Raw genomic sequence first — 23437 nt, 5'->3', positions numbered from 1 at the left:
TGAGCCACAAAAGCCTCGCATTTCGTAGCTGTACTGTACTTGTACTGACTAGTACGAGACTGCGTAGAGACGTCGACTGGGGGAGCCTGGGGAGAGCTCAAAAAACATACCCGGGCTGACAAGCCCGTGTAAGCCCATGTCGGGATTCGCCGACTTCGCCAGGCGTCGCCAGATTTAGGCGCTTTTCCTGATGCAGGAAACAGTGTCAGTCGTCGCACAAGTGAGGCTTCTTGGGACAGGGTGGGTGAATTCAGCTTATTGGGAGGCAAGGGTGCCTTGTTGGTATGAAATATTGTGGTGCTCAAGCATGATTGGGCTTTGTAACTAGAATGAACAGTCAGTCCTTATCCAAGGTGCATGGCCCTGATTTATTCATAGCTAAGGTCGGTCTGTCGAGCGCACGTCCAATGTAGCATGTAGATTGGCGTCCATTTGGACAAAAAGGTCGTACCCAATGACTTCCTCCAGCAGGCGTGTGCCCCGGCACGGAGAACTCGCTTTCGATGCTACTGATGATGGCACAGAAATATTGGTGTTATTCGAGAGCGACATATTCTGGCCCAATGAAACCGAGAGCGGGTATAGTACATGATGAAATCGAGAGCTAGTGATACAGTAAAGTGGTGAGTTAGTGAAACATGATGCATGATGAGAGGGATTTCTAAGTAACCACAGAAACGGTCAGCGATACAGCAAAAAAGTCTGATCTTGAGAATACAATCATTTCACTCCATCACACGCTCAACCCTTGATCTTGAAGGTAATATGGTCTTCTGCCGCTTACCCGCCGCACTCTGATCCAGGCCCGCCTTCTCTGAAGTCCGTTTTAACGCCATTGTTGTGGTTGACACATGAACGAGCCCCCGGCCTCCGGTCCTAGTCGGTTTCAAGCTGGCTAGCATGTCGAAGCTCCTATCACCAACTTTCCATCCCTCTTTATTCAACTGTTCATTGAATATCTCGATAAAGCGGTCAGACGATTCTAGGATCTGAGCCGCCGCGACTGGATCGGGTTTGGGGTTCATGTCTTCAAGAACTTCCTCCCTAAGATAGAGCGGACGAAACAATACTCGAAGCCTATCAATGAGATCGAAGTGTGCCTTGCTCAGGTAATTCTGGAGGTCTGTTTTGGAGAAATCGTCTGGGTACGAAGGGTGAGAGAACCATCTACGTTTTGACTGTCCGCCCAAGGTTTCGCCGTTGGTTTCGTTGTATGATTGGTCGAAAAAATCTGCCACTAATCTGGGAAAGTTTCGAATCTTGTGGTATTGATAACGGACACTGTGGTAGAGGAGAACATGGAGGAAGGATTCCAGGTCGTCTCGAAGTTCATGGACCTTTCTAGGTTGTTCAAGGATGGCGGTTGAAATGAACTGCCATGTACCCTGAAAATGTCCGACTTAGATGCCGAGTGTGGTACCAAAGGAGGTGAGAACCCACCGTTCGCCAATCTTGCCTAGGTGATTTCTCCTCGCTGACTCTCTTTGCAAGCTCCCAGTCAATCAAGAGGGCGTGACCATCATCCGTGATCAAGATGTTGCCTCCACTGATATCCTGATGGAGAACATCGACCTTGAATGCCTCCATATGCGCTGAGGCGTCACATCGAAAGTGAGCATATACTTCAAGACGAGCACAAGGATCAGCGCACCTATTATTGCCTCTAAAAGAACTTGACATAGTTCTTTGGTCGAATTGAACTCGGACAACGGGCGCCCCAGATCCTTCAATACCAGTCGGTAATGTCTGTGTCGCCTCAGCTTTGGCTCTCCGCAGCACCAGTCCTCGTCGGCGAATTCGTGTGTACGTGTTCGGTGTTCTTCCACGTCACCCGCGCATGCAAGACGGGGGATATGAGAGACATCGTTCGCCGCGAGCTTCCGATATGTGTCACCCTCTTTCTTCATCCTATCCGCTTCATATCGCCAGGTATCCTTTAGATAAACCAACTCTCCTGTGTCCAGATCTAGCGCCTCGTAGCCTTTCGTGCCCCTTCCGACCGGGCTCCCACTCTGCCATTGGGGCACAGAAGCAACGAAGAATCGTACTCTAGCTTCACCCTCTTTTATCCCGGGGTCATCATCCACCACACAGAACTTGCGAAACGAGTCGTCTGTCGAATACCGTGTCTCAGGGAGACGTGAGGGTTCTCCCTTCGCCCTCGCCAATGCGTTTGCACGCTCGTCAAGTTTCTTCTTCGTCAACGTAATCTCTCGGGCCGTAGGCTTCGATATGGAGGTGTCATACCCCCGTTCTGCATCGGAGAGGTGGTTGAAAAGCCACAGGAACCTCGCGAGTGGCTTCGGGTCATCCCTCCAATTAAATCGCTTCGTCACAATAGCTCCTGCACGATCCCAACGTATGAATCGAACATGGTCATCGAGAAAGAGGATGGAAAAGGTGAAGCAGCGATGTTGTGAAGCGAATTGACATGCCGTGTAGGAGATGATTTGGCCTCGACTCTTCATTGAGGCCTTGGAATCATGCTCGAAACTGTGTTCCTGGCGAGATTTTCTCGACTTTGGATCCGAAAATGGGTCTTCGCTTGCGGTTTTGCGTTCAATGTGAAGCTCCATGCGCTTAAAGTCTGTAGTGGGCGGGCCATTGTATGGGCGTTTATAGACGGTGATGTCTGGTTTACGCCAAAATTGATCGTCTCTTTCCTTGGTTGTGTTGACTAGGACAAGATCGGGGCATATCTCGGCTCTGTTGACCGCATTGATCTACAGCATGGATATGTCTGTCAGGAGACATGTTCCGATGCGATAGAAGAAAACAATGCGCACAAAACTATTCTCGAATCCAAGTTTTTTGATGAGTTTGGCCCGAAATTTCCCTCTCCATTGTTTAGGAAGACTTGGCTCTGTGTACGGTCGACCTGGATTCATGAACGCCTTGAAGAAGTCCTCAACGGGCATAGGTCCAACAAATTCGTGCGCCATATCTTTGACGAGTCTATCGTATTCGGATTCGTGTTCTACAACAAACTTAGATGTGAAGCGTTCAGGAAACTTGAGCTTTAGGGGGGTGCCACTGGGGATTGGTAGGGATACCATATTTTGGTTAGGAAATTGAGACGAAGGGATGTCAGAGGGGTAAACTTACGAGTCTCAGAAACTTCAAGTACTGCGTCCAAATGTGGCCTTTCCGTGCCGTTTCTTTTGTGTCAATTCTGCGCCACGATCCAAGCTGAAGTTGACGGTGGCTGATGGTGGCTTGGTGGTCGCAGGCCAAGCGTGTTCATGGTTCACAAACATTTCTAGCTCCGCGATTTGGATCTCATCACGTGTTCGCGTTAAGCTCGTGACCTGTTGGACATCAACCTAGACCTGCTCCTATTTCTTCCTCCTCCGAGAGTCAGAGGTCCTGAATGATCATAACACATGAAGAGCTTCTACATCTAATTAAGGATTTTGTGGCCGGTCCTTAAGGCTTGCACTAAAGGGTCCCAACTCCCTAGATGAGATTAGCCTCTGGTCTGGTCATTGACTCATAGACTAGTTCAAACCTGCATTGTGATTTATTTATGTCCAACTTGCAAGGGTCCTGGGGTGTAATCTCAGTCAAAAGTTAGTTGAGGGAAATAGAGGTGCCTCTGTTTGAATCTATTTGAATCTATTTGAATATTTCTCTCCCTTCAGTTTTAGACTTTTTAGAGGTGAATTGAGGCAGATCCATTGAAATACATTCTTGTAGATTCACCTCAATTCACATATAGGCTGTTTGACACTCAGATATATTATTGATTATTCAAAAATACCAATATTTTTATATTTATTCATATCCATCTATTTGTGACTAATATAACTATTCCCATCTCCACTGCCCTGAAAGAAGTGAAATTTTCATCTACTTACTAGTCAGAGATATAATGACTGGGATCATTATACTCTGACAAGGCAGAGAGCAACCTAAGCAGCATGATGTGAAATGTGAGTGGTGAGCAGATCCTATATGAGAGGGAAATGTAGGTAGGTAACAGGTGATCAAATAAAGAAAGAAGTAAGGGGAGTACAGAGATGACAAGGTAGTGGGGTATGAGGAGACCAAAGTAGGAGGGGCAGGGAAGGACCCCTGAAAATAGGTGGGGAGGCCAGGTGGCCAATCTGGAAAATTTTGGGCCTTTTTGACCCCTTAGGCTGGGTGCGTCCGTACAAAATTTGCCTTGCATGGCAGATGAGGCCTGTCTGTGCATCCTGCTAATTGTGGTGTCAGGGTGATAGGCCTGAATGGGGTCCGGTCAATTTAAGCTGGCATGGTGTAGTGGCAGGTCGTGCAAGTGTCGTGCAATATGTAGTAAGGCAATTTGTGATGGGTTCATGGGTTCAAATCCCGCACATGTACTTCTTTACTACTTTTTTGTGCTTGTGCCTCAGATCTCTAAGCTGTCAGCTGAAATGGAAATTTGTGCTCTCAAAGTGGTGCGCACACATCCAACAAAATTCTGCACACAATGTCGGACAGCAAAGTTATTGACCTCAACACTACTCACTCAGAAGCTCTACACAATGTTCACATTCTCATTCCTTTGGAATTTCTCAAAATACTGCCAGATTGTCATCTCTCGATTGTGGATTTTCTCAATGTCAACTTGCCCACACAATCTTTAGCCCTCATTCTCCTGAAACCAACATCCTTGTTCAGCAAATCCCCCCCTGAGCAGCCTACAGTACAAGACATAATGGATTATACTCTGCCTCCCAACAAATGGCTTTCCGAACTGGACAAAAAAGTCCGACAGGAGGCAGCGCAAGGGGCTCGCTCTTTCGAGAACCCCTTTTTGAAAGGACTGTGACACCCGTTATGGATGATCACCTTCTGGAAAAGGATTGCAATAGTGCAACAAAGCAAGGATCTATGGCGGCGGTCAGATGAGTGGCTTCTAAAATGGACACATGACATCGAAGGGCTCACCACGTAAAGAGAAGCTCAAACGGCACGGGTTCTGATGTTGTCGCTGGCATGGGGAGTTGAGTTGAAGGTTTTGGGTATTGCGAGCGGCATGAATACTTTATCAAGCCTGCTGTCTGACAGCTGGCTGAGTGATGACATTGTTGACATGTTAATGTTTGACTTGCATCGATAGGCCCAGTCAGACCCTATTAGGGCAAACACAGTAATGTTTGCCCCGGTGCATCTCTACAACAAGATTGAGAGCCTTTCAGGGCAGGGAAATTATCATCAGTCAAAGATGCTTGTTCAGTACGAGAGAGAAATTCAGGACAATACATCGCGACGGTACCTTTATATGCCAGTCTTCGTCAATAGGAATCATTGGGTTTCCATGTGAGTGGACTTTCAGGTGCATAGTGTTGCATATGGTGCGTCGTCGCAAGCCTGTTGTAGATGCATGGCAATACTTACTCTGGATCAGGGGACTTGCTGTCAAACCCACACTCACTCAAGAAAGCCATACGGCATCTCCAAGGCTGGCTCAAATATGTGTTCAAGGTCTTGTTCCATGACACTGGAGATTTGCTAGTGCACGGCCTCCAAAATGATACCTACTCTTGCGGGATATGTACAATCAATACTATTGAACATAACACTTTCGGAGCCGAATTGTTCATGCATGCAAGTCGTTGTCTTTGGCGTGTTTGCTACTTCAACCGGCTAGCAAAATTACATAATGAGTCTTCAGTATGTCATATTGTCAAGATCACTCTAGCAAGGGACTGACCTTATTGCAGAATGTAAAGCCCACAATGGGGTATTTTCCATGTAGCTTTGAAGAATGGTTAGACAATGATCAGGCAACATTGGCGATGGACTTGAAGAGCTTACTATTGCCTATAAGCGCTGCTGGAATCTCGGAGCCAAAGGTTAATATCTCCTCATCCCCCAGCGCCCCGAGCATGGGCTCGACAAAGGACATATCAACCCCCACTACATGCAAAACTGCTGAATCAAGCATCAGCAAGCATTTGGAAAGCACTGTGCACAACCCCACCTCGATGCCGTCAATAGACAAACCTACTCTATTTGATGATCTTCCCCCGGCGACAACCCATGACTTGCCCACACTGCCCATTGTACCATCCACTTCTAAAGAAACAGTCAGCTCGCGGTGCAAGAGGGATTATTCCCAAGTACTTACCGGGGACCAGCCTTCCCTTGGTGACCAGCCATCCCTCATGAAGCAAAAGCGATTCAAGGCTGTTCATGATGGCAAGTCAAACATACCTAGCACTGCCGAACTTTGTTAGCAAGTGTTGACCATGGCAAGTGCATTGATTGGGATTAGCCGGTTGGCAATTGCAAGTAAGAGACTCAAGGCCGCTATGATGGATGGTAGTTTTCAGATTGATCTGAGAAAGCTGCAAAGGTTCAAAGATGAATGTTTAGCATATAACTCAATGGCAACATTCCGTACTGAGGGGTCATATTGGGAAGTCTTCCACTCGCGTTGTGGAAAGTGGACAAAGATTGGTGAGGCTTACCTTGCATCGAAATTTGTCCAGCACATCTCCCGCTGCAAATCACAGTCCAAGTCTCAAGCAACAACACTCGATGGATGGTGTAAACCATCGAAGACCACCCTACAATTCCAACAAGCACCGCAGCTTCTGTAGAAGACTGTCAGCTCACCACCAAGTGCCTGTCTTTCTGGAACTGTCATGCGTCCCTGCAATGGCATCACCACCGATGTCCAGCCAAAAGTGACCAAACTCCTCAAACGTTGATGAGCATGGGTATGCTCTAGGCACCAATACCCCACTTTTCGCAGCTTTTCAGTATTCTTTGACCGTTAGGCATACTTAGGACCGACCGATCCCGATCCGTTCGGCGATCTCAGCCATTTGTCAGGTGCCGACTTTGCATTTAGACCTCCGCACAGTCGTTCGGAGCTGTTCACAGTCATCCTATCCATCTATCATCACTCTCAGCAGTAGGGGCTCCCCACAGACTGTCGCGGCCGATCGCCGATCGGTTCGGTACACTTCACATGGTCGGCACATTCGGTCGGCTTCGGTGTCCCGAATCGGAGGCGGCCGAACACTTTGTTGACTCAGAACGGATCTGTCTTTCTATCTTTTATCGTCCTTATGCCTTCTGTTGACCTATCCTTTGTTATCTTCAGAGCTCCCAAGTTTCTAAATGGTTTACCCATGTGGCATGTGGTTCTTATCTCCAGGTCCATGTGGACTCACCTTGGCAATCTCTCCACTTATTTAGACTTTAGAGTTATTGCTTCTTATCTTATAGTGTTTGCAACATCACTCCCTTATCTTCTTTACCTTTGATCACTCTTGGCACACATTTCCGATTGCTCTATGCCTCTGCCAATCTCCTTATCTTGTACCTGTTCGGACTTACTATAAAAGGGCACCTATGGCTTTGCAATACACCAGCTTTGGCTCCCCCCTTGTTCTGATTCCATTTGTGCGCTTGTGTCCATGAGACTTTGAGCCATTGCCTTCCAATCCTTGTTCGCATTTTGCCCTTTTGTTTGTGTTGTTGCGTTCAATCACAGCCCTCCGCCAGAGCCCTCGTCGTCTTGCTCTCTCCCTCTCATCTAGTTTGTCATCCTCTGCCAGGGTCCAGTGTGGCCTTGCACCCATTCCCTTCCCTTTGCATCCCGATCAAATCCCGATCAAACATCGACCGACCGACCGACCGACCGACCGACCTACCAACCGACCGACCTACCGACCGACCGACCTACCGACCGACCGACCTACCGACCGACCGACCTACCGACCGACCAACCTACTGACCGACCGACCGACCGACCGACCTACCGACCGACCTACCGACCGACCGACCTACCGACCGACCTACCGACCGACCGACCTACTGACCGACCGACCGACCGACCGACCTACCGACCGACCTACCGACCGACCGACCTACCGACCGACCGACTGACTGACTGACCTACCGACTGACTGACCGACTGAATACTTCGATTTTGGAGTTGTTTGTTCACTACACTCCAAACACTTTTAGTACGCTCCCTTGTTGGTTGTTGCACAGCTTATAGTTCCTTGCACACTAGAACTAGCTCCTGCCTACCTGCGCTTGTAGGGGTGTTTCTTGGGTGTGTTTCGCACTCAGAGGCATCACTAGCGTATCATTTTGGAGCCCACCGCGAGGGGTTGGTTCTCATCTCAAGGAACTTAGGCTGCTTCATCCCTTTTGCAATCACCGACTCTCCGACCGATCCCATTCCATTCGCTGACATCCCCCTACCACCACTACACTGTTCCGAACACGCTGCGACCCCGCCGATCAAACCCCACCCTTACCTTGACCTTTGCACGACCCTAACATCCTCTTCGAAACCTCACTTCAGAACCTCGATTCCTGCTGCTCCCTTGATCTCTTGTGGTTTTGCTATCCTTTGGCACTTGTCCCCCCTCGATAATTTCGATTTTTGTTGGCGATTTTATTCCTGATTCTTTCGATATTTTTCGGCGATTTTACCTCTGATTTTTCGATATTTTTCGGCGATTTTTACCTCCGATTCTGATTGCATTGTGTTCACATTTCATCCCCCTAATTCCTAAGGTTGCTTTGAGACCCTGGTACACGTTCCAATCGCCTGCTGACATCTGAAACCTCTACTTCAGCCATTGACGTCCCTTGCCACATATCTTGCCTACATTTGCCTTTCCCTATTTGCCCTCCTTCCTTTTCTTCATAGATTGATCAAATACCATCCCCCTTTGACCTTAGAAGCTCCGATCCCGATCGCATCCTGTTCTTTTTCTTCAATTCACACTTTTGGTACTTATACTCCATTCGCATTTTTATCCACTCTTCAGCTTTGGTTTCAGTTCTTTGCATTTGATCGCTATGGCCCCCCCGACCATGCCAGCTCGAGGCGATCGATCCGCACCCACTTTCGACCCCAGCCGACCACGCACTCTTCGCCGATACTTTGCAGACCTTGACTTTCACTTTGTTCGTTCGGCAGTCAACAGCGACTTGGAGCGGAAGAGACACGCCTGCCGATTCGCCGATCTTGACACCTCCGACCTCTGGGAGTCCCTGCCGACCTTTTCGGACCACGCGAAGACATACCAGGACTTCTGTGACTCTGTGTACAAGCTTTATCCTGGTGCCGATGATGATCGCAGATGGTTAGTTGCTGACTTGCATAGCCTTGTCGGAATGTATAGCCGGATCGGCATTGGCTCACTGGGGGATCTGGGCGTCTATTACCGAAGATTTCTAGCGATCGCACTCTTTCTGCGTCAAAAGAATCGGATTTCAGAGGTTGAAGAAGGGCGTACCTTTGCACAGGGATTTCAGACAAAACTTTGGGTTCGCATCTTGCAGAGACTACAGATAAAGCTTCCCGATCACTTCCCCGATGACCCCTATTGTCTTGACGATATCTATGATGCCGCGCGATTTGTTCTTCATGGCACCACCACCTCTTTCGCACCTCCCTTGTGTCAGTCAGTCATGGAAATCGGCGCGACCGCAGTGCAATCGGGCGACCTTGGAACCACCCTAACACGCATCGCCGAATCGTTCGGCAAAGCCCTCAGCTCCGCGATCAGCTTCGGACGTCCGCACGCACACCCAGCTCGCTGCCAACGATGCTCATTCTGTGGTTTGACTGGCCACTTCATTGCTGCGTGTCCTTCTGTTTTGGAGTATGTCCGCATCGGGAAGTGCATTCGGAATTCGGAGAACAAGGTGGTCTTGTCTTCAGGTTGTTTTGTGCCACATAGGATCAAAGGACGCACTCTCAGGGACCGGATTGATGAATGGTACCGATGCAATCCCCAATCGAATGCTATAGCCAGCCTAGAACTTGGAACCGATTTTCAGTCGCGCCGATCGGCGCCCATCATCTCCAATTTCGGTTCTCCCTCCCTGCGCAGTCCTGGGTTTACAGGTAGATTTGCTTGTTCTAATCGCATTGCAGCACTCGAGGATGAACTTTGCCGCCTTCGAAAGCTCTCATGTCCCATGTCCGATGGCCGAACAGACGTTCGGAAGCCCGCCGAACGTTCGAGATGCACCATACTCCCTCCATCAGCTTCCAAACACCATCCACTCTCATTGTCCCCTGACCCGAAATCTTCGGCACCTTTTTCTAGGCGTTCGGAATGCTTTCCACTTTCGCAAGCGGCTATAGGGCACCTCTCCGATGACGTACCATCACCTCCCAGTGTGTCTAGCGATTCCAATCATCCTGTTGTCTCAATTTTTTCGCATTCATTTATACCACCTTCATCACTTCCTCCGAAATCATCCTTAATGCACGTCCGATCGCATCAGCCCACCTTTTACCGACTCTGCCCTCCGAACGCCTTTCCCAACCACCGATCATGTCTGTGTACTTCCAACCACACTTGTACCCCAGCCGATTTTACACGCTTTCAATGGCACAGGCACTGGTCTGATCGTATTGGCACTCTGACGGCTTTGGCACACTTCCGATCGCTTCGGCGCACCACTGGCCGTAGGGGCTCTCCGACTGCATTTGATCCACATCTGATTGCATTGGCGCATTGCTGATTGCGCACATGCTCCGACCACATCCCTGCATCTCCATCTCTAATCACCCTGCAATGAGTTTCACTTGACTTTTAGACCTGTTGCTTGCTCCGAACCCCTCCATTCGATTTCCTTGCATATTCGTTGCTGTGCTGCTCTGGTCCGACCGCCTGACTGAGGACAGTCAGTATTTCAGTTGGGAGGAGATGATGAGCATGGGTATGCTCTAGGCACCAATACCCCACTTTTCGCAGCTTTTCAGTATTCTTTGACCGTTAGGCATACTTAGGACCGACCGATCCCGATCCGTTCGGCGATCTCAGCCATTTGTCAGGTGCCGACTTTGCATTTAGACCTCCGCACAGTCGTTCGGAGCTGTTCACAGTCATCCTATCCATCTATCATCACTCTCAGCAGTAGGGGCTCCCCACAGACTGTCGCGGCCGATCGCCGATCGGTTCGGTACACTTCACATGGTCGGCACATTCGGTCGGCTTCGGTGTCCCGAATCGGAGGCGGCCGAACACTTTGTTGACTCAGAACGGATCTGTCTTTCTATCTTTTATCGTCCTTATGCCTTCTGTTGACCTATCCTTTGTTATCTTCAGAGCTCCCAAGTTTCTAAATGGTTTACCCATGTGGCATGTGGTTCTTATCTCCAGGTCCATGTGGACTCACCTTGGCAATCTCTCCACTTATTTAGACTTTAGAGTTATTGCTTCTTATCTTATAGTGTTTGCAACATCACTCCCTTATCTTCTTTACCTTTGATCACTCTTGGCACACATTTCCGATTGCTCTATGCCTCTGCCAATCTCCTTATCTTGTACCTGTTCGGACTTACTATAAAAGGGCACCTATGGCTTTGCAATACACCAGCTTTGGCTCCCCCCTTGTTCCGATTCCATTTGTGCGCTTGTGTCCATGAGACTTTGAGCCATTGCCTTCCAATCCTTGTTCGCATTTTGCCCTTTTGTTTGTGTTGTTGCGTTCAATCACAGCCCTCCGCCAGAGCCCTCGTCGTCTTGCTCTCTCCCTCTCATCTAGTTTGTCATCCTCTGCCAGGGTCCAGTGTGGCCTTGCACCCATTCCCTTCCCTTTGCATCCCGATCAAATCCCGATCAAACATCGACCGACCGACCGACCGACCGACCGACCTACCAACCGACCGACCTACCGACCGACCGACCTACCGACCGACCGACCTACCGACCGACCAACCTACTGACCGACCGACCGACCGACCGACCTACCGACCGACCTACCGACCGACCGACCTACCGACCGACCTACCGACCGACCGACCTACTGACCGACCGACCGACCGACCGACCTACCGACCGACCTACCGACCGACCGACCTACCGACCGACCGACTGACTGACTGACCTACCGACTGACTGACCGACTGAATACTTCGATTTTGGAGTTGTTTGTTCACTACACTCCAAACACTTTTAGTACGCTCCCTTGTTGGTTGTTGCACAGCTTATAGTTCCTTGCACACTAGAACTAGCTCCTGCCTACCTGCGCTTGTAGGGGTGTTTCTTGGGTGTGTTTCGCACTCAGAGGCATCACCAGCGTATCAACGTGGTGTCAAGAGTGGAGGAGGGAGGAATATCCATGATCTCGCTCAAGAGGCCTTCGGCCATGACTTCAGCAATCTCACGCACATGGAGAAGTCTGATGTTTGGTGCCTTCAAACGGCATCTCATACCTGGAAGTGTGACCCCATCCTCCAAAATGTCTCTGCCATGAACTGCGATAAAGTGCTCTCTATCACTCAGGATGTCAAAGAACCAGTCATATGCGCTCTTTGCATGCAGATTGACTTCAAGAATGCTCTGCGCCGTCCAGTGCCTCCTCCAGAGAAGATGAAGTATCTCAACACACGTTATCACGACGAGATCACCGCCATGGCATATGCACACGTTGTGGGTCTGCATGATGTATTGAACAAGGTATGATTGCATTTTTACAGCGTGGATTTTGCTAATTAACTATGTACTATAGGATAATAAAGGCTCCGTATACATACGCTATGTCAAGGGCATCCTCCAAGGTGACTAAAACGATCGCAAGGTCTTCAATGGTATGGTCGCAGCAGTGGTGGAAACACGGGAGCGAGTAAATTGTGGCAAGGGCATGCAAAACTTCCGATACCTGCCAGCCCTCGACGAGCTCAGTCAGGTTGCATTTACAACTAGCCCCGATGTCTACAACCTCCTCAAGTCTCACTTTCCAATTCGCACTCCTCGAAGTATCCGGTTTGTACTCACCGTTATCTGTTGTTAATGATACTGATTGATTTCTTGCAACACTCAGAATGCAGTGAGCAGTGCTCCCTCAATTCCCTCTCAAGCTAGGACATGAGACATTTGACAGAGTCTGTAATTACATCCAAAAAGACCTCAAGTACGAAGGGCCTCTCGGCCTAAGCTGTGATGACACAAAATTGTTGAGCACCCTTCACACATACTGGGATGCCTTGGCAAAAACATACTACCTGGTGGGACACACCGGCGAGCCTATCGCGGTTGCCAACCCGGAAGAGCTTAAGGCTCTCCTCAAATCGGAGACGCTAGAGAAAGCAACAAAGGTCAGTGACCGGAACAAGCAGAAAGCTGTGGTGCTGATTGTGTGTTGGCATTGTAGGTTCGTGTCTGGTGTGTTCAAATCCCAATGCCAAAGGCGAGCTCTATCGTTGCTCATGTTTTGGCGATCCCAAACTCATGCGGTGCCAAGGAGCTTCAAGCTTATTCAGACAAGATCATCTGCAGTCTGGTTCAGCGTGGGCTCAAGGTTATATCATACGCTTGCGACGGCACGGAGACAGAGCGCAAGGTGCAGCGCTGTCTCATCCGAGATTCACCTTTCCGCATTACATACACAATCCGACACTCCAACCCAGCTGTTGATTTCAAGGACATGACCGTCATCATTGCGACTAGGGAGGCCCAGCCAATCGTCATGATCCAGGACTCCAAACACGCTCTCAAGACAATGCATAACAATAATTTCAGCGGCACCAAACACCTTGTTCTGGGCAACACCACCGCAAAATATTCTGATGTGCGTGATGCAGCGTTTGGTCCAGGTATTCCACCCCTCTACCCCCGCGATGTTGAAAATCTTGACCGCCAAGACGACAATGCCGCAACTCAATTATTCTCTGCTTCCTCACTGGAGTACCTGGCAACACATTTCCCTGACCATGTCGGGGAAATCGTCTATCTATTCATATTCGGAGAGCTCGTTGATGCATATCAAAATCGCAAAATCAGCCACCTCTCACGCATCAAAATGGTCCTGCGCACTCGTTACTTCCTGGACATATGGGCACGGTTTCTAGATAGAGCAGGCTATGTGAAGTCGAAGCATTTCATCTCTCGCGAAGCTACTGATATTGTCCAGATCGTCATCGAAGGTCTCATCGGCCTCGTTATCATCCACCGAGACTATATGGATGACAAAATCTACCCGTTACTCCCCTGGATGCATTCTAGTGAAGTATGCAAGCACATCTTCGCAGAATGTCGAAAACTGGTGAAAGACTTTGCTTTTACAGATCTCATACAAATGATGCCTCGTCTACATGTATTTATTCGAGCCATAGTTCTCCTCAATGTTATGACAGATCCGAAAGCGCGTGCATCCGGCTATGCCCACACCTACTTCAACTCACACGGAATCAATCTCGGAGAGCTCGCATGTTTCCCTACCGACAGTGAGATACAGTCAGCCACCAAAGATGCCTGGGAAGAGGCAGAAAACTTGTTTAATATACTCGGGGTATCACCTTCTGATTTACTGTCGGCTTCTCATCCAACTCTGCCTAGTATCAACTCGTGGTACGCACCAGGTATGGATCCAATGGCTGACAAGGCCGGTAGTGACACCGACAGCTCCGAAGATGAACAAGACAAAGGTGATGATGAGGTGGGCGACACGAATAAACTACGGCAGCTCCTTGTTGATATACGCCGCTCGGGCTTCTATGAACATTCTGTGGATGAACGGCTGTTGAACTTACAGTGTGCCGCTGTTGCCATGGACATAGATGATCTGGTTCAGCTGTAAGTTGTGTCACCTCCAATAGTTCACTATCAGCGCTCTTGTACTGATATTGAATGGATCCTGAAAAGATATGGCTCACGAGCTTTCCCAAGAAGAACAAGAAGCCAACCTTGAGAATGACCGATCCAATATATTGGCAGTGCTCCATGCTGCACAGCTGCCTCCGGTCAACTTACCTCCAGAGCCTCGCTACGCTTTTGATGTCCATTTCTCTTCTGTCGACATACTCAACTTCTCCCCGCTGATTAAGATCTGAAGAGCACATGAAACACACCGCGCAGCCCATGGTGTTCGAGAATCGGCCGTACTAGAGTCAACACCTTCCTGGAGCAAGAAGCTTGGTGAGGAAAGCTTGCGGAGGCAGATCATTCAAGAGATGCAAGCTCTCCTCTCGCAGCAGCAGGACCAAGGGATCGGCACTGGACTTGAGCATAAGGAAAGGTGGAGGAACTCAGGTGCGCAAGGTGCCCTAGCAGGTAACTCTGCCAACGCGGCGCTGGCAGCTACCCAGTGTGCGGAAACCGTGCGTCAATATTAACGTTTCTACACCACTCCTTTGATGAACAATATCTTGCAGGTCACCCTATGGCAAGGCAAGGTCTTTGGAGATCAGCGGTTGCCCACCGCTCTAGTTAAAAAGTTGACAAGCGCTATGGTCGGCACAGAGAACAATGTGCAGCTTCCTGGACGACATGTATTGGGTTGGGATGTATGGCATCATACTTCACAAAGGGTGCCTCGTTGTGGGCCGTGGTGAGTACAACAATTACTCAATATATCTATGGCTGATGATCTTTGTTCCTTACAGTCATGGCTCTCTACACTCAAGGTGGTGGCAAATCCGGTGCGCATTCATGGCAGGAAACATTACTCAACATCGGCACAGCGTCGTACATCTCTTTGCAATCATACGAGCCTTCACATGCTGTTCTATTTTGGGCTATCTATGGTCGCGTCGCTTCCGTGTAATCTTATACTTTCACTCACCTCCATTCTGACTACTTCTTGTGCATCCTACCCAATGATCCATCCATCAGCCAGGACAGGCGGCACATACATCTCGATGAAGTCTCGCTCCAACTATTCTCACATTTGAATTGATATCTCTTGAACCTCGTAGCAGCGGTCCAACGTCTCCAGGCATTACGTCAGCGTGGGGCAGGGGGCAAGAAGGATAGTAGCGGCACAAGGGAGGATGGCGATGGCTTGGCGCACGAAGTATGATGCTCTGTAACATCTTTTCAATATCTCATGTGCTCTATGTGTTTGATTCTGATGGCCAACGGCCTAATAAATGCTTTCTGGCCTTTCTGAGCATCAAAATAGGCCTGAACTATGTGATCTGGACAATTTTGAGTGCTTACAAGGCCGGATCTGGCTAATCCGGCCAAAAAATGTTGTTTTGGAGGCCTGGCAGTTCAATCCGAACATTTTGACTCAAAATTTGGCTAGGCCTGGTTTTTTCCAGACAAATTTCGCCAATTTTGGGACTTTCGATCTGTACATTTTGGCCGGCTTTTAAGAAATTTCCACCCGGCCTCCCCCCCTATTTTCAGGGGTCCTGGCAGGGAGTGGGCAGATGCCTAATGATAGTAGAGTAGGTAGAGGGAGTTTGGAGATGGGGGCAGCTGCAATGTGTTAGTGGTTAGTGATGTAGACAGTAGGGACTTCCTTTCTAGGCAACTACTACCAGTACCCTTAGCATCTAACTAGCCATGGCTACCACTTTGTTTACACACACTAAAATACACTACCTGAGCTCAATTCATATACATAATATAATAAGAAATACCTAAGATGATGTTGAGAATGCCATCCCAGCCTTTGTGGGCAGGGGGAATGGTACAGATACCTTCATAAGGAGGACTGACATGTCACTGCTAGACAACCTAGACAAAATTAAAAAATATATATATATATATATATATAAATGTTGGTGATGAGCATATACCTACTCTAGGGTCCAAGAGAGGTATTCAGGATGCTTTTGGGAGATACTGAACAGCGCTGGACAAGCACTGAAGATGTCAACTATTACTGAACACAGTCAGTCCCTACCCAACCAACTGCAACCTGCCAAAGGACATTTAGCAATACCCGGTGATAAGCATGCACCTGCACTAGGGTCTAAGAGAGGTATTCGGGAAGCTTTGGGGAGACACCAAATAGTGCTAGATGAGTACTGAAGACGCCAACTTGCACCAAACACAGTTGGCCCCCACCTGACCAACCGTAACCCACTGAAGGACGTTTGGCAGTACTTGGGTCAGTTTGCCCACACTTCACATACTTACCATGACTGCATAGGAGTGTTACAATAGGTGTTGACAAGATCAGGGCCAGTATTCCATGTCGGCTGATGTGTGTTACGACTGCTCGTCGGTAACCCCAAGAGTAGGAGGTTCTTCCCTAGGTCACTCGTGGAGGATGTGTGGAACGGCGGTCTCGACTGTACGTGTAGCACAGGAGCCAGAAGTGTATTGCGATGTAGCAATGAAAATAGACAGTATGAAGACTGCCTAAGGATGAAGGAGTATTGTAGGAAGACAGTACTGAACGAAGATCCCTGTATGTGAAGATACAGGGGAACGAAGAGAATAGACTGAAGATCGTCAGCCTATTCTATGGGCCTTTTATACTACTTTGGGAAGTAGGGCGTGAGAATACCGAATATGTATCTGTAGGTATTCTCTAAGTCGTCTCTCTCAATAACGACTACTCTTGTGCTTCTCCGTTGGTCTCCTTCCGGCCAGGAGAGACTAGGAGGTTCATGCCCTGCGTGTGAGTAATTTATAAGGCGGCGTTCCATGCCCGCTAATACAAGGCCCGTGATACTCGACCAATGATTGATGATCCATTGGGAGTGGATGACCAAGGTTAATATCTGTACCTTGGTGTACGCCTCAACCCGTGAGGCCGCGTGATATTTGTGATGATCGTATCGGTATAGACCGCCGTGTAGGCCCGATAGAACGTGATCATAACAATACCCCCTTTCTACGTCCTATTCGCCTGGTAGGACCACGCCTTGCGTGTCATCGCCGCTCCATATACGATTTGCTTTCTTGATCCAATGATGGTCGCCGGATGCGACTTCCGGGACATGACTTCGTTTTCTGGGAGGAAGACCGACTTACGTCGTTTGATCCTCTAGGAGTTTTCCATCTCCGTTGAGCTGTTTGTTTGTCGAGTCGCGAGGTTATCCAGGCCTCCGCTCTCTAGGATGTTCTTCCTTCACCCGTGGGATTGATTCTGCCGCGGGTAAACCTCGTCGCGGTCTTACTTCCAGCCCTCTTCTGGAATAGTATCAAGAAAGGCGTATGAATGCGAGTGGTGTGGGGATGTGTAGAAATTCTAGCGTGTGGGTTCCGATTCATGTCATCAGGTTCTTCTTCTTCCTTCTCCGAGGGCCAAACCTCAGTGTTTCCAGGATAGTCGTCTATCCTCGTGATTTTTGTTGTTCCTCTTGGCGTTCAGAGGATGGCGTCCACGGGCAAGTAGGTTGATCGCTTTACAAAGGCTTAGGCCTACTTCCCCAGACTACCATCTTAACGTCCCAAGCAGTATCGCTCCCATACGGTGAGCTCATCTCCGGTGAGGTTGCAGCCATAAATCCCAAGCAGTATCGCCCCCATACGGTGGGCTCATCTCCGGTGAGTTAGTTCGACGTCCAGAGTTTGTTTGATTCACTATGCGTATTGGGTTTGAGGCAAGGATGTGAAGAGAATTAGACTTGAAGGGTGTCGTGAGGAGTAAGGAGGAGTCTGACTCCTTCTCCGGATCGGCCCGTTCGCTTGCACGAATGGACATTAAGACCACAGCTGATATATTTGTCGGGTTGCGAGATATATCCACGACTGGCAGTTTAAAACGTCATGCGGGACGGTCCGTAGTTTATCGTCATTTCGGACGATCCGTAGTTTAACGTCTTTGCGGACGTCCTTCATCATCAACATGGAGTATCTGTGGGGAAAGATGTTTCTGCACGCCGGAATTTCCATCGGTGATGTGCATAGGGCCATAGACCAGACTTTACCCGCTCCAGATTCCACTGAGGCATGATGGACGGTTTATACTTTATCAAACCGGATAACTTGTACGTCTCAATGTTGGGAGACCGCTCAGTTTAATGCCGTGAGGTAGGCATCCTCGCAGTTTAATGCCGTGCGATAGGCATCCTCGCAGTTTAACGCCGTGCGATAGGCGGGCTATCGTCTGACTATGTCCCTCGAGTCACGATAGGTTTTTCCTCCGAGGATGAGGGTAGTTTAATGTCATCTCGGACATTGTCGACACATTCTCGTCAAGAATGGTGTCGACCGATGATCCCTATACGAAAAGGGACGAGTAGTTTAACGTCATTGCGGACGATTCAGCACCAGAGTGATGAATCACAACTCCTATGCGGTGAGGAGCACGTAGTTTAGTGTCATTGCGGACCGATTGACACCATGGCGGTCAATCCACAACTCCTATTCGGTAAGGAGCAAATAGTTTTCCGTCATTGCGGACGCATTGGCGGCCAGGGGATTGGACGTCAATGACAACCCCTAGGTTCAGGGGCACCTAGTTTAACGTCGTCGCGGACGCGCGGTATCTTGTCAAGATCGCCACGCACGATCCCTATACTTGAAGGGACAAGTAGTTTAGCGTCGTTTCGGACGTCCGTAGTTTATCGTCATTGCAGACGTCGATGCCATTGGCCTCGAACAATCCCTATGTGGAAAGGGACAATAGTTTAGCGTCATCGCGGACGTTGTTTCGCCACAAATATTGTGGAAAAACAATGCTTAGTTTAACGTCATCCCGGACGCGACCTAGTTTTGCGTCGTCGCGGACGATTCTGGCGGAATAGACTTTGGATGAGTGGCCCGCTCTTTGTCGTTCTTCCGCTATGTGGGCCAGACGAGAGTCGCGTGATCTAGTCCCTTCCCACTAGATCTTTGACTCGAGGCACGTGTCCTAGTTGCCTCCTGACTAGGTCTTGGAGCGGAATTTCTTGTACTTCGACTCCAGGACTAGACTGAGCGCTCCATGAAGAGATGCTTGCTCTTCCATGTCCCCAGACCCCTCGCTTGGATTTGAACCAAGACGACCCGATATTCTTTTACCAAAAAGCGAGTGAATATCGGAAGCACTTCGACCTTTTATAGGCAGGGTTCTGTGACGCGAGTCCTTCCGCGCTTCGCCAGAATGCAACCACGCTCCTTTGGTCAATGGTAGTTTAACGTCATCTCGGACGATGGGTAGTTTTCCGTCATTTCGGACGAAGACTAGTTTAACGTCATTGCGGACCCTAGTAGTTTATAGTCATTGCGGACCAAGCCTTTGGTAGTTTTACATCGTTCCGGATGTAATTTTGTGGCCTCGCATCATTAGGAAGACTTGTGAGGTAGAGGCGGCCCGCTCTCTACATCATCTCATGCGCCAGCTGTAGGATCCCCTAATGCGGAAACGATCCTGTAAAACGGGAGATCCAAAGTGGGACGTCCCAAAACACCAGTCAGACCTTGACTGTGAGGGTTCACGATACGAGTTATGCATCATAATTTCTTGACTCGGACTTGCAACCGGTTATGTATGGGCACTTCGCTGTACCAAGGCGAAGGGCCTGCTTGTCGACACCTACGAGTAGAGTATATGTCATGTAGAGGGTTCCCTAATGCGGAAAAAACCCTGTAAAACTGAGGATCCAAATGGGACGCTCGATGCATCTGTCAGATTAACTCCTTGACAGCGAGGATGTGAAAGGATTCCACCGTAGGTCGTACGTGGAATTATGCCCGCTGTTGTCCTTGATTCGTACCATCATTTGAACCTAGGACTAAAATGGTCAGGTACTTCCCCTGCCTTCTTATCTTTTCACAGTTTTAAGACATGCAGGTCCGATAGTTTAGACGTCATTCCGGACGCGCGGTAGTTTAACGTCTATTTCGGACGAGGTCATACAGTTTAACGTCTTGAGGGACGATCCTAGTTTTACGTCATTGCGGACGTTTGTAGTTTTACATCGTTTCGGATGTAATTTTGTTGGGGATAGGAGTTCCTCAACTTCCTTACCCCCTTTCTTTCCCTTGTGCCCTGTTATTAGTCCGTTTAATAATCGAAAGGTCCTTGATAATCCCCGCCCCCTTCGTCAGGTCGATAGTAGGGGTCCGCCTCGTCGTAGTTTCCTGGATCGTCTAGAGCATCCCATGCATCGAGCTCGGATCTAGTCCAAGAGCTATTTCTTCGAGCCTCCGAATCAATGCGGCGAGTTCTGCGGCTACTTCGGTTATCCTCTCTTTCGTTCGTACGAAGTCGAGCACTAGGAGGAGGCGATCTAGGCCAGTGTCGAACACTCCGGCCAGCAGTTGTTCCGCGTCCGAGGGTTGCCTGGTTTCCCCGACTCCGCCTTCCCTCATTTCTTCGATAGACGGGCGGTTCCTCCTCGTCGGTATTTCCTTGGGATAGGGGAAGACCTCGTATCCGGTGAGAGGGGGGAGTCGCGGTATGGCTATGCGCTGTAGGAACCTCTCGTTGTCTCGGTGGAGGGCGCTCCACGACCGTACGCGGAACCCTCCTTGGATTTGGTGCAGGCGTGGGATGTTCTCCGGGACGTGGTACGTTCCAAGTGACAACTCGGAAAGGGTCGGTCCTGCTTGGCTGGACGTTTCCCAGTTCTCCTCCGAAGAGGAGAGCTGGAAGGAGCTCTCGGTTGACGTATTGGGAGAACTCGTCAGGGTGGATGAGGAGGGCTCGGGGTCGCCCGTCATTGTGGGCGTACCAGGAGGCTGTGTCCGGGTCGGTTTGGAGGGCGAGCGCCCTGATCTGGAGACTGGCACTAGCCAGTCGTCGAGGTACGTCGCTATGTTCATTCCCGGGTTGTCCTGCCGAGAAGTTAGCGAGTCTTTGGAGGGCCATGGCTGTGGCCATTTGTATTACCGCGGAGATGGTGTTCCGCTGGAGGAGCGCGTCCGCGTGTCGCTCCAGTTCTCCGGCGTGAGGATTTGTACGAGGGGTAGGTCCTCCCATGGAGCTGGGAATCGATCCACTAGTTGGTACTGGCGCAGGTGCAGTTTCTGATAGAACTGGTATTGGTTCAGCTTCTCCATGGCTTGGGAGTTGAGCTGCCGTTCTTGCTCGAAATCCCGAGGGACCTGCAACTCCACTAGGACGCGTGCCCTCACTAGGAGGTGAAACTCCCACTGGTAATGGGCCAAGGCTCGACTGGTTTCGGTCATCAGAACTTTCATGCCGTGGTGTATTTCGTGAGGCCCTCTCTGGTGAGGGTTTTCGGGTTCTTTCCCTTTCCTTGAACTTGGCATAGTCTTCGGCGTCGTCGTCGGAGAAGTTGTTGATATGAGGGGTGAGGAGGACCCCGGTAGATCCTGGTTGTTGAGGACTTGTTCCTCTATCAATTCGTCCAGCATCTGGTCGGTGAGGACTTGTTCCTCTTTCCACTCGTTCGACATCTGGATTGGCGACCATAAGGACGACATCGGGGGAGGAGTTTCTGGATGGAGACGAAGCATCGTGGTCGTCGTGGAGGAGCATTCGGATGGGGGAGAGTGTTTGAGAGGGAAAGAAGGTGAGGAGATGTTCTTGTTGGAGTCCTCTTGTCGCTCCTTTTATGATCTTTCGTCCCTCCTCTCAGGCTGTTCCCGGACGGGGTTTGTCTGGGTATTGGTCATGGAAATCTTTCATGGCTTCTTCCGCTGTTCCCTTTAGGAGAGTGTAGGGCTCCCAGGTGTTGTCTGCTTCGGGATATCCCATCCATTTGACCAAGTATTTGGTTCCCCGTCCTTGCCGTTTTGAATCCACGATCATTTCTACTTCGTAATGTTCTTCATCGTTCAATACCTCCGGTATTGGTCGCGCGAAGTTCTCTCCGTGGGCTTCGGTTTCTCTATATTTGGTGAGCACGGCGGCGTGGAACACCGGGTGGATTTTCCACTGCGGAGGAATTTGGAGCTTGTACGCCAGGGTTCCTACTTTTCCCAGTATTTTGAAGGGGCCATATCGCCTGGGGGCGAGCTTGAACTTAGGATGGGTTGTCCGGATATGGGTTCCTTCTAACCATACTTGGTCTCCTTCCTCCCATTGGGGAAGTTTCCTGTGAAGATCCCGGTCTTTGGCGTAATTGCTGGCTATTTGTAAGCTAGCAGCGGCTTCTTCCTGAACTTCTGTGATCGTCCTAATGCGTTCAGCTACCGCAGGTACCTTTGTCTCCAGTGCCGTGTCAGCTGAATAGGGGGGATTGAACCCGTATAGCACTTCGAAAGGGGATTTCCCGGTGGCCGAGTGTTTCCGTGTGTTGTGTGAGAATTCGGCGAACGGCAAAAGGTCTACCCAATTGTCCTGATGGTAGTTGCAGAACGTTCTCAGGAATTGCTCGATCTCCTGGTTTACCCGTTCCGTCTCTCCATCTGTTTGGGGATGATACGCCGTGCTGAGAGCGGCGGTGATTCCTAGCCGTTTCCAGAGTTCTCGGGTGAATTTGGCCGCAAATTGAGGGCCCCGATCGGATACTATTTTGGTCGGCAGTCCATGTCGATTGAAAACATTGTTTTGGAAAAGCACGGTTGTTTCTTCTGCTGTGATCGTTTTCTTGCATGGGGTGATGACTATGCCTTTTGACAGACCTTGATCCACTACCACGTTGATTGAGTCGAAACCTTTGCTTTCGGGTAGGTCCGTGACGAAATCTGTCGAGATGAATCGCCAGGGAACGTTGGTGGTTTCCAAAGGGTGGATAGGTGGGTGTGTCCTGTGTGTCAAATTCTTCGTAGATTGACATATGGCACATCCATCCACATATTCGTGGACGAATTTAGTCATGTTTTGCCACCAGTAGTGTCGTTGCACTATTTCCAATGTTTTTGCTCTACCCGGGTGTCCTACCGCGGGTGTATCATGATGT

The 23437-nt window shown here is 49.6% G+C and overlaps 5 protein-coding genes across 5 annotated transcripts; 2 read left to right on the top strand and 3 right to left on the bottom strand.

Moving 5' to 3' along the window:
• Window positions 1-514: 514 nt before the first annotated feature.
• HETIRDRAFT_433605 (uncharacterized protein) lies at window positions 515-2942 on the bottom strand (the record flags this gene model as incomplete). The annotated part of the gene is made up of 4 exons (XM_009546747.1): window positions 515-1385; window positions 1441-1592; window positions 1652-2723; window positions 2787-2942. 4 exons carry the CDS (start codon window positions 2940-2942, stop codon window positions 726-728), a joined length of 2040 nt encoding a protein of 679 aa, XP_009545042.1. The 3' UTR covers window positions 515-725.
• A 2807-nt stretch (window positions 2943-5749) lies between these two features.
• Window positions 5750-6862, bottom strand: HETIRDRAFT_426277 (uncharacterized protein; the record flags this gene model as incomplete). Its single annotated transcript, XM_009546746.1, has 7 exons — window positions 5750-5886; window positions 5974-6045; window positions 6098-6156; window positions 6184-6317; window positions 6441-6472; window positions 6589-6625; window positions 6770-6862. The coding sequence occupies 7 exons, from the start codon at window positions 6860-6862 to the stop codon at window positions 5750-5752; spliced, it is 564 nt and encodes a 187-aa protein (XP_009545041.1).
• A 1937-nt stretch (window positions 6863-8799) lies between these two features.
• Window positions 8800-9181, top strand: HETIRDRAFT_450487 (uncharacterized protein; the record flags this gene model as incomplete). The annotated part of the gene is made up of 2 exons (XM_009546745.1): window positions 8800-9064; window positions 9126-9181. 2 exons carry the CDS (start codon window positions 8800-8802, stop codon window positions 9179-9181), a joined length of 321 nt encoding a protein of 106 aa, XP_009545040.1.
• Window positions 9182-12670: 3489 nt separating this feature from the next.
• HETIRDRAFT_450486 (uncharacterized protein) lies at window positions 12671-14538 on the top strand (the record flags this gene model as incomplete). The annotated part of the gene is made up of 3 exons (XM_009546744.1): window positions 12671-12725; window positions 12798-13057; window positions 13114-14538. 3 exons carry the CDS (start codon window positions 12671-12673, stop codon window positions 14536-14538), a joined length of 1740 nt encoding a protein of 579 aa, XP_009545039.1.
• A 6093-nt stretch (window positions 14539-20631) lies between these two features.
• HETIRDRAFT_119486 (uncharacterized protein) lies at window positions 20632-22071 on the bottom strand (the record flags this gene model as incomplete). Its single annotated transcript, XM_009546743.1, has 1 exon — window positions 20632-22071. The coding sequence occupies one exon, from the start codon at window positions 22069-22071 to the stop codon at window positions 20632-20634; it is 1440 nt and encodes a 479-aa protein (XP_009545038.1).
• Between the last annotated feature and the right edge of the window lie 1366 nt (window positions 22072-23437).

This window comes from Heterobasidion irregulare (genome assembly GCF_000320585.1).
Source record: "Heterobasidion irregulare TC 32-1 unplaced genomic scaffold scaffold_04, whole genome shotgun sequence".
In the NCBI taxonomy this organism is placed as follows: Eukaryota; Fungi; Basidiomycota; class Agaricomycetes; order Russulales; family Bondarzewiaceae; genus Heterobasidion; species Heterobasidion irregulare.
The sequence above is the reverse complement of the archived record's forward strand: the minus strand, read 5'-3'. Positions and strand labels throughout refer to the sequence as shown.